The sequence below is a fragment of the Amphimedon queenslandica genome, unplaced genomic scaffold (assembly GCF_000090795.2).
Source record: "Amphimedon queenslandica unplaced genomic scaffold, v1.1 AMPQUscaffold_13362, whole genome shotgun sequence".
Lineage (NCBI taxonomy): Eukaryota > Metazoa > Porifera > Demospongiae > Haplosclerida > Niphatidae > Amphimedon > Amphimedon queenslandica.
In genome coordinates, this window is record NW_003546402.1 from 20,676 (window position 1) to 35,758 (window position 15,083).

Genomic DNA, 15,083 nt, shown 5'->3' on the forward strand with positions numbered 1-15,083 from the left:
TAGATGAATTATTCATGATTAATTAATTTGAATTTTGTGGTGGCAAAAATAATGGCAGTAAGAAAGGACAACACGTTCTTGCTCTTAACTGAAGCAGTGCTCAATGGAGAAGAGAAGTAAGCGCTCAGCAAGCAGGAAAAGTGACATAAGTTTCATTTTTATTATTTTCAGAGTAGCTGAGACGCTCCTCGAAGAGTTTCTTTCCCAAAATTCAATTGATGCTTCTGTTGATGAAGATGGCGCAAGTCTCCTTCACTTAGCAGCTAACTCCAGCCCTAGGATAGCCTCTGTACTCATTTCAGCTGGTGCAGACATCAATTCCCGTACTCTTACTGATGGCTATACTCCATTACATGTAGCAGCAATGAATGGGTCTGCTGACGGAGTGAGAGTATTGTTAGGAGAAGGTGCTGATCCTACCATCATTGACACTGAATGCATGACTCCTGCTGATTATGCAATGGAGGAAGGACACTATGATATACTAACAATGCTGAATGGAGCAGGAGATGAAGAGAGAGAAGAAGAAGTGAGCGTATGCGAGACGTTTGTAAAAATAGTAATGGGATCTGCTAGTAAAAACTTTGAGTTTGAGGATAGTAACGAAACCATTTCTAGTGGCATTGATCAAGACAGCACTTTACCATTTGACATTAGTCTTTTAGTATCCAATATTGAAGATAGCGACACACCTACTGATGACTTATTTTCACTGCCAACTGCTAACAAAGCAAAAAATAATGAGACGTCTTGCTTGAGGAACAAGTCTAATGCTGAAGCAGTTGATACTGATGAGACTCTACCATTTGATATAACAGATATTGAGAATGCTGTCATTTATGATGGTACACCAAATAAATCTATTGTACAGAAAATGTCGAGTTTGAGACTAGAGAAAGAGGACATAGAGGAGGAAGAAGCAGAGGAAGAAAGTAGAGAAGAAGCAGAAAATGAAGCCACTGAAAATGAAGAGGAAGCATGTTTACAGAAGCAGGAGCAGGAAAGAGCAGTATTGTCATCATTAACAAATGAACAATTAAAGCAAAAGCTTGAATCGTTAGGTGAAGAGCCTGGCCCTATAACAAGTGCAACAAGAAATGCTTACATTTCATATTTGCAAAAGATACTGGATGGGATACAACCAGCTGGCAACAAAGGATACAAAGGCAAGAAATTATTATTGTTATTATTATTATTATTGGTATTATTGCTATAATATTTAGGCTTTAAGTATGAGCTTGCTCTGTGTCTTAATGGCACAACTGATATGCCATGCCTTCAAAAAGATGAGAAGATTGTATTTGCTGAATTCAGAGCTCCCAGTCAATCAAAGACCTATTTCAATTACATGCTATTAGACCCTGTAATGCTTTCATCATCAACTGCTAGCATTCAGTTCAATGAGTTTGTAGAATCAATATTCTACATTGGCAAAGGGAAGAATGCACGCTCAATGCAGCACTTGAAAGATGCAAAACAACTCAAAACTAAAACTGCAGTAGGCTAATTATTGTAATGCACATATAAGCATTCAGTATTATTATTATGTAGTCAAATAAAGTGAAGAGAATCTGGACTATATGGGAGAAGGGGGAAGGCATACTACTACTGCATATGTTCAATTGTATAGCTAGTGGAGAAGCATTTTGTAGAGAAGCAGCAATGATTGATGCTATTGGTAAGAGAGAGAGGGGGGAGAAAAAGAAGAGATAGCTGTATTACATAAATCTTCTATAGGAAGAGATAACCTTTGCAATGAAGTGAGAGGACATTATCATGGTCAAATGTCCACATGGTCCTCATCACAGCAAAGACTGTTTGGAGTTTATCTGCTGCACAAAGCTTACCTGTCATATAAAATTGATACACCACAGCCCATATATCCATCTGACTTGTAATTATAAGCATTGAATTGTAATATAATGTCATTTTTTTCATGGACAGAATCAATTATTTTTGTTACTTTTTTGCAATATTTGACTGGAGAATAGTTCCACATAGGTTTATGCATTATTTTTGTAATTTTTGAAAAAACTTAGTTAGTCAAATACAATTCTAAGCATTTATTGCACAATGCCAGTGCAAATATCTACTTGACACAAACGATGATACAGTAACAGATTGCTACACAATATAAAGGGAATAATTATGTTGTCATTATTAGATTAATGTTGTCCTTCAGAGGCCCACTCAGGATGAACAGTAAAATGCGATGGCATATGTCTTGTTGGAGTGAACATTGAACCTTTTGCATTTGAGACATCAGAGCTTGAGCGTCTTAATCTCCTCCCTCCTCCTCCTCCTCCTCCTTTCCCATCTGGTGGCTTTCTTGAATAAGCTGGCTGGGGCAACTCCTTAGATGACCTATAAATAATTATAAAAAAAAGATTGATTTCGAAAAGGTTTGGTGATTATAATTTGGCAAAAGTTTGATAACATGTACAACAGGATTTCCCACAAAGCATGCTATATTATAGTGAGCTAAACAGCATCCTTCATTAGCTGACAAGCAAGCACTACAAGTCAATGCATTTGGAGCAACTTAAAAATTTATTAAAAATCCAAATTAATTTTGATCGGAATCAGTTCAAAGCTGATACACAGCATAAGGATATGTATACCTATCAGAAAAAAATTATAAAAATGTGGAATTCTCTCCTAATTATTTTTGACAAAATTTGGCCTAAGAGTAACTTCAAAAATTCATAAAAATCCAAATTTAATTGAAATGAGCTCACAGTTAATACACAACATAAAAACATGTATATGTATTAGAAAAAATTATTAAAATGAAGAATTTTTTTACCATTTTTGACAAAATTTGGCCAAAGTGTACAGGGAATATGGCTCAATTTTTTGAGCAACTTTAAAAATTTATAAAAAAATCCAAATGAGATCAGAATTAACTCAAACTTTCTACACAACATAAAAACATGAATATAAATCAGAAAGAAAAAATTAAAATTCAGAATTCTCTCTTAGTCATTTTTGTCAAAATACTTTGTGCTTTACTACAGGATCTTACAATCTATGCACTGATATATGAGCACTATGCTAAAATTCCGTGGGAATCCCTGTCCGACCGATTCATAAAAATGACAGATCAAATTAAGCAATGTTCAGGCACAAATGTCTGAACATTGTTTGAATGTAATTTCAAGCTCTGATATAACACAAAATTTTTGAGGGCTAAATTTTGCTAAATTCACAAATATTCAAAGCTTTGTCAAAATCAATAAATTTATCATGGTACAAGATTGCAGACTGTAATTTTAACCACAAAAATTAAAGTGACATAATTAATTTTTTTAAAACTACAACCCTTAATTTTATTGTAGCAGGACAAACCGGTTTCTTTTACCTCTCTAGTTGTTTGTACAGTTGAGCTGTTTCCTTTTCTTGCATTCTTTGTTGTCTGCTTGGTGTCATTACAGCTGATCTCACTCTTGATGAGTGAGTTGAGGCTTTGGTTGCAGGATCATCTCTTTGACCCTGTGAACTGATTGTACGCATGAACTTTGCTGCAGTGTCACGTTCTACAAGAAAATAATGGCATAATACAAATACTGCTCATTAATAACTATATGTACCTTTCTGGCTGGCATTTGCGAGCCATTTTTCTACTCCGGGAACTATTTCAGAATTAAGACCATCACCAAAAGTCTAAAAATATAAAGTATGATGATAGACTTTAGCTACAAAATACAAATTAAAAGGGTCAATTTTCCAGATGCTTCTATTCTAGAATTTTATTAGAAACCTCTTCAAATGCTGACAAAGTGTAAAATAATGGATGCTGATGCTTTTAAAAGGTATTTTTGACCAAATTAAACTCAAAATTTCTGATTAAAATCAGCTCAATATAGGATAAGGACATGATAAATATGTATACTCACTGTTTGCATTGGGGGTAATTGATGAGGCAACTGTCTCTGTGGCTGTGCATAGCCTATGAAAAGGAACTTGAAAGTATTCTTTATGTAATATAGAGTAACGTACTGTTTGATGCAGCTGGTGGCTTAAGTAGCTGATTATAAGGATCAAAACTCTGTCCTCCATATTGGCCAGGTGGATCAAAATAAGGTCTTTGATGTAGCTAAAAATTAAATTTTAAAAAGCATATATAATTATCATGACACTTCATTGCCGAACAGCAAAGAGACAAGTATGATTAAATTGATTCTCATTCCTCTCTTTTTTCTCACCATAGTGTCCGATAGCCTTCTCTGTTTCATTTGAGTCCTAACTCTCTCCTGCTCTCTAGCCCTCTCTGTTCTTATCATATCGTGAAAGTTTATATGCTTTGGAACTGGGCCTACAGTGCATGGGCATCACAATAACAGACACTCACACTAGCATGATGTATTTCTTACGTGATGGGTCGTGTGCCAATCCCTGCAGGGCATTCATTCTGTATAACTCGGGATTGAATCCTAATTTCTGTACTCCTGTTAGCACTTCATTCCGCGAATCCCCAGCTATGTAGAGAGTCATTTAAAAAATTCAAAAGCGTCACTCACTTGTTCTGGGCCCAATGTAGTCATCGTAAAACCTTTCAGTGACATCCAACTCGAATTCTCTTCTCTTTTGTTGGCTGAGTTGTCTGGTAGGAGGTGACTTCCATATTAGATGATCCTGCAGAGAAAAAATGGGCGGGGCTCAAAGAAAATAACGAGTCTCTACCTTCTTTGGATGTGGACCTTGCCTGAACTCCATTGGTGTGCTAGGTATGCCTCCTGGCGGGTAGCTAGCGGCCACTTCTCCAGTTGAGAGCCTCCTCTGCGGTACTGGATTACCTGTAACCTCCATGGCTAGAAAAGGAGAGCGAGAGAGTCAATGCTCTTTCGAAATATCTACCCGTCAAATTAACACCTTCCCAAAGGTTGTCACCTCTCTCTCCTACCTGCTTACTAGCAAAGGGAGGAGATAAGTCAAAGCTCCCCTTAGAGATAGGACTATTCACAACCTCTCTACCTGAAATCTGATTGCTCGACTAGCTGCGTATGATAGTCACGTCTGAGACTATTCATGCTAAAAGGAGCAAGAATCCAACGCCCTTGACAACCGTTAGGTCAGCGAAAACCACTCTGCACTACACCCAAGCAACGCTGCAACTATATTTTCTCTTACCTTTCCATCTGATCCTTTTGTTATTTTTGATATTTCCATCATTAGACTTCACTGATGTCATCATCAGCAAGACCAGGCAGTACAAGGAGCAGGAGAATAAAATCTGCTACTGCTAGGATGATAACACCTCCGGATCCTAATTACCTCATCATTAAACCTTCCCCTAAACAGGAAAGCGTTAAAGAGAAACGAATTGACTCAGCCAAACTCAACCGCGAGAAGAACGAGTCGTCAAAGAAAGTATTTCCACAGCCAACCTCACAAGACAAGACAAAGGAGAGATACAGGAGCATTTATAATAAGGACTTTGAAGGATCTTACACAACACCGTTAGAACCACGTCCTACGTCACCTACTAGAAGAAACAATCCACATCCAAGCCAGGTATTATGCATACGCATTAGCTACATTAATTCTATACATACATGCATGTGTACATAATAATGTTACTGATCCTCATTATGTACTATAGCAATTTATGGTATGGAGGGTACCAACAAGAGAGATTGGGGCACAGTTCAGGCCAGGCAGTTCTATGGGTGGGCCTGTTAGAGATGATGAAAGTGGTAAGTAATGACACACGCAAAAGCTTGCAATAAGTTTGTTGCATTGTACAGAGTTTGATGACATGGAGAGCTTGTATGAGCGTTACAAGATGCCATTACCTCAGCCTTCAAGCATGGACTATGGAGCTTACCTGAGGGAAATGAGACAAAAGCAAGCATTACAACAGCAGCAGCAAATGCTCCAGCAACAACAAATGCAGCAATTTGTAGGAGATAGGGTTCCCTCTAGGCTCTCACAGAGAGGAGGAGACTATGGTATAGTTATCAAAATTTTACAAATTGAAATTAAGTATTTTTTAATTTAGACCCATACAGAGGTCCAAGACAAGGGCAGCATATACTGAGCAGGACTGTCAAAGAATCCAATCAAGACAATCTCATGGAATGGCTTAAAACGGCATCTCCTGAAGGTATTGCAATCTTTTTAAAAAGTTTTAGTAATAATTTTTCAAATTTAAACAGAGCAAGGCACTATTTTGAGGATGCTGAAAGAAGCTGAAGAAGGTCAAGCAAAGCAGGTATACAATTGGAGAGTTTATATTATAATATTCATTATACTTGTTGTAGGCCATCAGTCAGGTCATGAAGCCTGGAGCTGCCAAAGCTGCATCAGAATGGCTCTCCAAAGCAGACCAAAATGGTATAATTAAACATTAAAATAAATTTTTATTTTAGTTTTGTTCATGATAGAGAGAGAGGTTGCTGTCAGACTCTTTAGTTCTCTTGGTAGCAGATCTGGCCCTAGACAAAGGTCAATCTCAGAACCAGGCTTGAGGCCACTCTCACGTCGCAAATCACTTCCAAACCCACCAAGGAACATAGAGTAAGCTATACTTATTAAATATACCCACTATATGATTGTATTCTTTAGTCCTGCTGAACAGCAGCTCACTTCTCCAACGGTTGAGGGAAAGCCATGGCCCAAGTCACTCTGGCACCATCTGCCTGTCCGTGATGCACCGCCAAGAGTGTATCACAGAGGATCATTGTTTGGTAAAGCAACTGGCGGTGCATCTCATTACACCATTCACCCAGAGTGGCCTGATTATCAGCAGTCTGGGTTCAACTCTGATGCTGTACACTGAAACAAAACAATATATGCACATCATACACTATACATTACACATGAAAAACATTAATATACTAATAACTTAAAATGCACAAACAAGCAATGACATATACCTTTACTACTATTATGCATGTTAATTATAATAGCCATATTTTAATATTTAGTGTCAGTTTTTTGTCATAATGATAATTTAAGCAGTTGGCCATTCAGGATGGAGAGCAAAATGTTGTCCTCTTGGTTGATGAGGTTTGCTAAAAACAGACCCACCACCCATAAGTGGCTTTGATTTCTGTGGAGGCTTAATACGATGATTCCACAGTACTACCTCTGGAGCTTCTGGCTTCCACACTTTACACTCACACCTATAATACAATAATGAGAATCATTCACAGTAATGCACTACTGCTGCTAGCATACTTGAGTACATGTCTATATGATGATCCTGTTCCACTGGAGCTACACTGGGAGCACTTGTCTGCTGAGTATGGTCTCATTACTGCTATACCTTGAACTCCTAGCTCCAATGGACTACTATGTATTGATGGGGCAGATCTTTTTTGCTTTGGCCATGTACGAGCTTTGCATATTTTAGCATGAGAGCGCTGGCTGCCTGATGGTTTTTCATAGCTGGTTGATATCCGTGCCAAATTTTGTAGCACATTTACTGCTACAGTCCGATCTAACAAAGATAGAATGTGCATATGTATGTCAGTATGTGTACATGAATGTTTAAGGCTACCTTCAGTATCAATAGTTGTGAGCCATTCCTGTATAAATGGTGTAGAGCTGGGGTTGAATACTTGTGATAAAGCCTTGTCACATTTAAATAAATTATTATTAATAATAATCAAGCAGATGCATATTTATTACCTTTTTTGTTTCATAATCCTCTGTTCGTGTTGCACTAAGCATTTTATCAAACACTTCCTTTTCTATGATACACTTTATAATAAGACATGTATAATAAATGCTTATATGAACCTCTTGGATTTGCTTGTTTGATCCAATGCTTTACTGCTGCATAACTTGGTGGTTTCAATAGCTTCTCTAAATGCTATACAGTGATGTATAATAGATATTAAAGTATGGGCAGCATCCTTCATACCTGATTGCTGTCCCTTGCCAAACTGCTTGTACTAGACCTGCTATCTCTTGTTGTCAGTTTCATACTTTTTCCTGACAACTCCAACCCAAAATTCTCTACACAAACACACACAAAGCAATGACTCAATGAGAGGTATAGGTATTTCAAATGATTACTTTTATTTCCAGGAAAAGGGATTTTAGCAACATTTGTTATTGGTACTTCACACTTATCATCACCAGCTATAGAATAATTAAGACAAGGATACTTATAATTTGCACTTACGTCTAATATTGCTTGAATAATCTTTATAAAAATCTTCATGTATGTCTCTTAACATCTCCTCAGTAGGTGCTACTGCTCTGTCGTGCTTATGTATTCTTGTTGGTATCCTCCACTGAAGGAACATCTATTAAATACCAATAGCATATTAACAAAAGTACATAATGCCTAAAGTATGCTCTTGGTATTAATAATTTCAAAAATTATAGTGTTACTTTTGATGGATGAGGGTTGTGCATCCTGGTTGCTGATGATGGCCTAACTTTAGGGAGTGGAACTGGTTTCTTCCTTTTATAGTCTGCACTATAACTAGTCTCACCCCATACTTTGCTGCCGTATGGAGTTTCAGCCAAAGACAAACTAACCACTTGTCTAGCTTCTACTGCTGACTGGGCTCTCTTTCTTTTTGGTAGATCCACTGGCTCTCTCTTAGTAGCAGTGGCATCACTAGTACTGCTAGTACTGGCAAGATTGTGGCTCAATCCTGGAGTCTGTGAGCGTGTAGTGTGTGCAGAGTGACCTCTCCTCTCCTTGCTTGTCACTCTCAGTGGGGAAGGAGTAGATCTACCAGTAGGGAATGGTATCAAAGGGGTTGGGGTAGCAAGAAGAACAGGTCCTTCTCTTGACATATTGTATTGCACACACTGCACTATTAGCAAGTGGTCTTATTATCATATTATATGAATGCACTATACATGTACATATCTTACTAACTTATATGGTCATAAGGTTATATTCATTGAATGGTATAACCTATCTACTTAACAGCATTCATTATTAGAAAAACATTGTTATTAATCATGATACCACCATACAATGGCCAATAAGTATATTTAAGACACTGTTTCACAAGCATACACCCAGTGGACTGAGCCCCACCTTGCAACAGGAGTCAACGCCCACGCATAATTACTTTAATGATACAAAGGACAGAATTACATGACACACATAGACAATGTTCACTTTCATATTATGTCAAATATGAAAGCAAGGAGTTTCTCAAATAACAGGAAAAGCTGCATCAGTAGCAATACCACACATGTTTTCTCCTCTTAGAATTCGCATATAGCCCCATCCACCCCAACTGCTACCATAGCTAGAGTATAAAAGTAATAAAATTATTATATTTTGAATATTAATATGTACCTGTTTTTAACGATCCAATAATCAATGTTTTGATACGTACCATAACCAACCACTAGCATCTCATGAGTGAGTAGATAGTAATTACTGTAACACTCTGTTTCACTGTATATACCGCCACCATAAAACTATAAAAACTCTAATATAAGAATAAGATGATTCAATGTTTCTTGCCTGGAAGGATTTGTGCCTATGATCAATGGAGACAATGACAGGCCCCACCAGACCCACTGCACTCTTCAGATCACTCTCTGATTTGGACTGTATATAATACACACCTGATATTGTCGCACCAATTTTAGCAGAGTTGTAGCGACAAGTCTTATCCTATAAAATAAAGCGCATGACAATTGTTGAGATGTTGTCAACTATTTTTGTTACCATTGCCTTGTATGGATAATAGTTTTGTGTATCGATGCCTCCGCCGTTTTCTAGAATGTATTTGAAAGTGTTCCTGTAGTTGCCTCCATTACAGCCAGCATTCCCATAGCCAGCTAGTATTATTTAAATGCATACACTGGAGGATATGCAGTGTATTATTACTTGAGCAGTCAATGACATTTTGTTCACTGAGTCTAACCCTAGAGCCAGTGCTAATGGCATGATGGCTCTCAATTGAACCAACAGTAGAAAACGCATAGCAAGAATGACACCTATATTCACCCTGTGATTGTAAAAGTTGCAAAATTGAAGTAACATTGAAAACGATATTGCATGCATAAATTGGTGTACCAGCATAATAGTTCTATTATTTAATTTCACAGACACTGTGCATGTATAATTATTAGCATATACTTGGCTCTTGACGTAAGTGACGACACTTTTCTTCCTCCAGTCAATAGAATATGGTAACTCTACATCTCTAGGAGGGTTATACTTCTGCCCAATTACCTCATCAGAATTCTCATTGCTCACAATATGGCAAGTATAAATACTTGAATATTCCTCTGAAGTCTATACAATAATAATAATAATGACAGGTACTACAGTATATGTATAGGATTAAAAATTTCTTACTAAATCTCCAAATTGATTCATTCTTAATGTAAAACTCAGGTTCTTAGCATTGTGCTCATCAATATACTTCATATTGTCTTGCCATATTGAGTATCGCTTTCCCTCTTCCTCGCTGCTTTGGTAAGTGATTTTATGCTCTCCTTTCCACAGCCTCCATTCCTCAGCAAACAATCCTTCAGTGTCAAGAGGCTCAGCTCTCACAAGTAAAACTACATTTATAAATACAATCCATGAAAGCAAAGCCATTGCTGCAGGAGAGTTCTAGCTCTTAGACTTCGTTACGTAAAAGTCTACCATGTACTCTTTACTCTCTCTGCTATTTAAAAAAGTAGATTATGTTTGCTTCTTGTAATCAGGATGGCAGGAGTATTGTTTGTCCCATTCAGAGCTACACAAAATCAAGGAGAGCTATGAATGAAGTGGCAATGTGCTTAAATGCACGACAAAAGCAAAAATTTAGTTCCACTGCTTAGAGTGTCTGGAACTACACAAAAAGCACACAATAAATATCAGTGTTCACAAGTTATAGTAATTTAGCTTAGTTCAGCAAAGGTCATAGCAGTATTAAATGAGATTACATACACACTTAAAAAATAGAGTTTAATAGAGTGAGGAGTCACTATAGATTCAGATGTTAATACCGTTCTCCAGGTATTCTCTGAGATCATCTTGTTCGAACAAAGTCTGAATGAACAAAAAAACAACCATACATAATTATCCATTAAGATTTTCTAATGTAATGACATGCAATAGAGACAATGCAGAAAAAGCATTATACACTATTATTATTTTAATATAATACCTCAATAACGTAAGCAGCAGCTCTAGTCATGTCTTCAAACACGTCTGCAGCAATATTTTGGATGTTGTCACAAAACTATAATCATAAAAGTGTAACAACAGGGCTCTATGGTGTGTATATGCTTACTTTGTGATAGCAAGGATCTAATGGAGCATTAACAATGCCACCATAAGCTTCATACTGCTCTTTAGTTTTCAATAATTCAGCACCAGTGAAAAGGCCACCAGCTACAATAAAAAACAATGTAAATTATTATTATAAATCAGTTCTACCTGGTATATTGACTTCAATAAAAGGACCGTAATCAGAGCGACCAGTAAATGGTACTATATCATAAGCTAGTTCATTAGTTCTGATAAAAGATTAAAAATGTTAATTATCAGTTAATTAGAGCTTACTCAAAATATTGTATGAAAAGATCTTGAATTGTAGTTGAAGCAGCCAAGATCTCTTCATCAGCCTAAAAATATAAGGTGAACACAATAATGTATTACTATTTTAATAATGATAACTCACTGATGAGCCATTGTATATTCCACGAATGTAATTAGGTGAAGCCTAAAATTTATGATAACGGCACAGTTTAAATTAAACTAATGTAACCTACAATCATGTCAAAGTTCAGATTGAGAGCAATACCAGATCTCTCAAGCTCTGAGAGTTGAGCTACGTAATAAGTAGAGCCTAATAGGCCAAGCTCCTCAGCACCCCACCAGGCAAATAAGATCTATTTATCATTTAAAAAAAAAGTTACATGTATGTGATATAACCTGGTTTTTGGGTGTCTTTCCTAGTTTCTTAAGAGAAATTGCTAGCCTCAAGTTAGCCATTGAGCCACTCCTATGCATACAAAAATATAAATAATAACTAATAATAATAACAACAATAACAACAACAACAACAATAATAGCATGCTTCAGCAGCACAATAGTACATGTGCATGGCATTTGGGGAACTTAGAAGATCAATTTTAATTGGAATCACCTGAAACTTGCTACACAACATGCATGTAAAGGCATGTATGTATTAGAAAAAATGGAGAATTCTCTCCTAGTCATTTTTGGTAAAATTTGGCCAAGTAACCTTACTATATAGTACAGGAACTTTGATCTGATTTTTTAGTAGCTTTAAAAATTTGTAAAAAAATCTCAATATCAGCTTAAAATTTCTATACAGCACAAGAACATGTACCATATTAGGAATAAGTTTAAAAGTGAAAATTTATCTTAAAAATAAAATATACCCTGTAAAAATACATTGCATAATTTTTTGAGCAACTTTAAAATCCACTAACAAAAAGCTGTATGAGCACTATGCCAAAAGAACCTTGATAATAATAATAATGATAATGATAATAATAACAATAATAATAATAATGATAATAATGATGCTGATAATAAATGATAATAATAACTACATCATTTACTGTGTAATTACCCATTGTCATTGATGCCAGGGCCAGGTGGAACAGAATCTAAATGAGAACCAACCTATGGACACAACATTTCAAAACAAAAACCGGTCAACATACATGTATATTACGCACACACACACACACACACAAACACACACACACTATTATATTAACGTACAACAATGGTTGATTCATTAGTGCCACTCTCAGTTCTAGCAAATACATTATAAGTGATAGCTTCAGTTACTCTTGTGTATGTAGAGATGGTAACTTGTACCGTCTATTGATTAATGTGAAAATTATTACAATCATTATAATTATTATTAGCTTATAATAATAATAATTATTATTAATATTATAACTCACAGCATTATAGTTCATTAGTTGACTAGCAACAACAGCAGTGACGCCAATTGCTGGTATATCAACTGTCCTTATTTCACCAGTAGCAGTTTTATCTAGAAATAAAACAAACTAGTGATTTAAGGAAACCCAGTTTTTCAAAATGGCTCCAAAATCTTCCCATTTTGATTACACCATATTTTATACATATTGATGTCCTTATGCTATGTAAAAAGCTTGATCAGATTCCAACAAAAATTTCCAGGATTATGAGTACCGTATAAGTGGTTTTTTCGAGGGTTGCAAATTTCGCGAATTTCGTGAATTCCCTTCTAATTCGCAAAAATAAAATCCAGGAAAATCAATTTAATACGGTACCCGCATGGCACACGTGGTAGGATTCGCGAAATTAAAATCCGCGAATTGGAATTTTGGCAGATTTTGCGAAATATAATTCCCTCGAAAAAAACCACTTATACAGTACTTTGATAAATTTAAAATGTTTTTATACAAGTCATAATTGAAAAATTATGAACATATTTAAAAAATAAGTATCTATAGTCTAGACTTACCATACACTCTACTAGCTGGAGGACCATTAGTATCACCTTCATCCCGTCCAAAAATTACAGCCTTAGCACCACCAATAAAAGCATTTTCAGCCTAAAATGCAAACCACAGAATGCACATAAACCAACAGCATTGAGAACTGTACTTTGAAATAAAGTGAGCAGCCTTTCTGATCATTGTAAGTCATTAAAACAATACTGTCTTCAACATTATCTAAATCCCCATCACATCCATAGTTATTGTCCCCTTCCTCCATCACAGACACAAGCTCTCCAGTACAATCATCACATGAACCAGAATAGGTCATTACATTAAACTGTGAAGTCTAATAGTGCATGGATGAGTGGATGCTCCATTATCTATGTTAAGTGGAACTTGGGTGGCTAACCTCAGCAAATTCAAAATTATGTCCCTCAACAACAATTCTAAACACAGCTTCATTAGGACGCAAGTTCTCAAAAACAGGAACCTAAGAACACTATTATTACAATCATTATGTATGCAAATGCAGTTACAGTGAAGTATTGCTTGTATGGTGAATAACCATTGTCTTCCAACTCCTTGAATACATATTCTACAAAGAAAGTATACTAAATACCAATAATTTTAACTAATATTAACCTGCTGAATTATTGTAACCATTTAAAACAGAGCGACTGAGTAAAAGAAAAGTGAATAAAGATAAATATTAAAGGCTCTTTTAATACAGGAAGCTGTCAGCAATAGCAAAATGTAATTTACCTGTTATCTATGCTTGTCTCCTGAAGTTCCTTTAAAAAAATTTAAATCAATTGTAGAATTATTAATATTATAACAACTGCTTACTCTCAAAGCCTGGAGCAGCTCTTCACTATTCACTGAATCAACAAGAGACTCTGAAGTACTACTGGAGCTTGAGTCCCTACTCAATACCACTGCAAGGACTACTGCTATAATGACAATGGCGACCAGCAGGACGAGTATAGCAATTGCCAATGTAATGAAACGACGATTTAATCTTTGATGTAGCTTGGGCTGGGGCTGAAGCTCCTGGGAAGCATCAGAAGCTCCAGCTCTAACAATAAACAACAATCACAAGTATATACTACTAAACCGTAATATGCATATGTATATACGACAACAAGAGTACTCTTGACAACAATGAAGGGCTGAAAGGTCTACTACAGGTTTAAGATGAGCTATACCAGTTATGTTAAATGTTTTTATAAGAGGGTCAATCATGTCATGTGCTTGTTGATAAAGTAGTGCTGTGAATTAAGTCATACAAACATTGATTGCCAATAAAAACACATGCAATAAAATCTAGCTAGCCAAACTAAGATAAATTTACACTTCAGTTGTAGGCTACATAAATCATATGCTATTGTGCAGTTTGCAGAGATGGATACACAAGAGCAGATGCTTGATGATGCAAAGTCTGTTCTACCTTACACCAGCTGACTCACTTGAAATAAGTCTTAAGCATAGGAGTCTTCTCTGTACTCTAAAGAGAAAAAAGGATAAAATTTAAGCACTCAAGCTGCTATATTACCTCAGCCATGGTTGTCTGATCTCTGCTTTCTGTCTGTCTTTGTCAATGCAGCCAACTGAGCCAAGCCCCTTCTTCTCTGCAACTTTTAACGTATACGAAGATGCACGTAAAATATCCTAAATATAGATGGGAG

The 15,083-nt window shown here is 36.2% G+C and overlaps 6 protein-coding genes across 6 annotated transcripts; 2 read left to right on the forward strand and 4 right to left on the reverse strand.

Annotated features, from left to right (window-relative positions):
* Window positions 1–42: 42 nt before the first annotated feature.
* On the forward strand, window positions 43–2,077 carry LOC105313031 (ankyrin repeat and LEM domain-containing protein 1-like). Its single transcript, XM_011406137.2, has 5 exons — window positions 43–116; window positions 172–1,166; window positions 1,224–1,498; window positions 1,552–1,678; window positions 1,738–2,077. Exons 1-5 carry the CDS (start codon window positions 52–54, stop codon window positions 1,896–1,898), a joined length of 1,623 nt encoding a protein of 540 aa, XP_011404439.1. The 5' UTR covers window positions 43–51; the 3' UTR covers window positions 1,899–2,077.
* Window positions 2,051–5,261, reverse strand: LOC109582717 (uncharacterized). The gene is made up of 10 exons (XM_019997604.1): window positions 5,131–5,261; window positions 4,684–4,811; window positions 4,521–4,635; window positions 4,374–4,478; window positions 4,206–4,315; window positions 4,000–4,096; window positions 3,897–3,949; window positions 3,591–3,663; window positions 3,362–3,536; window positions 2,051–2,364 (listed from the first exon to the last, which is right to left on the reverse strand). Exons 1-10 carry the CDS (start codon window positions 5,192–5,194, stop codon window positions 2,166–2,168), a joined length of 1,119 nt encoding a protein of 372 aa, XP_019853163.1. The 5' UTR covers window positions 5,195–5,261; the 3' UTR covers window positions 2,051–2,165.
* On the forward strand, window positions 4,818–6,934 carry LOC100639992 (uncharacterized). The gene is made up of 9 exons (XM_019997603.1): window positions 4,818–5,071; window positions 5,176–5,514; window positions 5,603–5,696; window positions 5,748–5,951; window positions 6,002–6,106; window positions 6,159–6,214; window positions 6,264–6,336; window positions 6,387–6,519; window positions 6,568–6,934. Exons 2-9 carry the CDS (start codon window positions 5,185–5,187, stop codon window positions 6,779–6,781), a joined length of 1,209 nt encoding a protein of 402 aa, XP_019853162.1. The 5' UTR covers window positions 4,818–5,071; window positions 5,176–5,184; the 3' UTR covers window positions 6,782–6,934.
* On the reverse strand, window positions 6,812–8,797 carry LOC105313032 (uncharacterized). The gene is made up of 9 exons (XM_011406138.2): window positions 8,347–8,797; window positions 8,135–8,258; window positions 8,026–8,091; window positions 7,871–7,965; window positions 7,747–7,819; window positions 7,636–7,697; window positions 7,505–7,577; window positions 7,183–7,444; window positions 6,812–7,127 (listed from the first exon to the last, which is right to left on the reverse strand). Exons 1-9 carry the CDS (start codon window positions 8,758–8,760, stop codon window positions 6,956–6,958), a joined length of 1,341 nt encoding a protein of 446 aa, XP_011404440.1. The 5' UTR covers window positions 8,761–8,797; the 3' UTR covers window positions 6,812–6,955.
* A 104-nt stretch (window positions 8,798–8,901) lies between these two features.
* Window positions 8,902–10,627, reverse strand: LOC109582715 (cathepsin L1-like). The gene is made up of 7 exons (XM_019997600.1): window positions 10,292–10,627; window positions 10,070–10,228; window positions 9,818–9,938; window positions 9,656–9,768; window positions 9,449–9,601; window positions 9,278–9,402; window positions 8,902–9,227 (listed from the first exon to the last, which is right to left on the reverse strand). Exons 1-7 carry the CDS (start codon window positions 10,535–10,537, stop codon window positions 9,131–9,133), a joined length of 1,014 nt encoding a protein of 337 aa, XP_019853159.1. The 5' UTR covers window positions 10,538–10,627; the 3' UTR covers window positions 8,902–9,130.
* A 79-nt stretch (window positions 10,628–10,706) lies between these two features.
* On the reverse strand, window positions 10,707–15,045 carry LOC100640498 (leucine aminopeptidase 2-like). Its single transcript, XM_019997599.1, has 20 exons — window positions 14,951–15,045; window positions 14,865–14,902; window positions 14,245–14,473; window positions 14,161–14,189; window positions 14,041–14,075; window positions 13,935–13,993; window positions 13,808–13,888; window positions 13,565–13,744; window positions 13,422–13,512; window positions 12,874–12,965; window positions 12,686–12,787; window positions 12,531–12,583; window positions 11,864–11,933; window positions 11,701–11,820; window positions 11,610–11,651; window positions 11,492–11,553; window positions 11,366–11,445; window positions 11,220–11,320; window positions 11,094–11,168; window positions 10,707–10,975 (listed from the first exon to the last, which is right to left on the reverse strand). Exons 1-20 carry the CDS (start codon window positions 14,957–14,959, stop codon window positions 10,919–10,921), a joined length of 1,605 nt encoding a protein of 534 aa, XP_019853158.1. The 5' UTR covers window positions 14,960–15,045; the 3' UTR covers window positions 10,707–10,918.
* Between the last annotated feature and the right edge of the window lie 38 nt (window positions 15,046–15,083).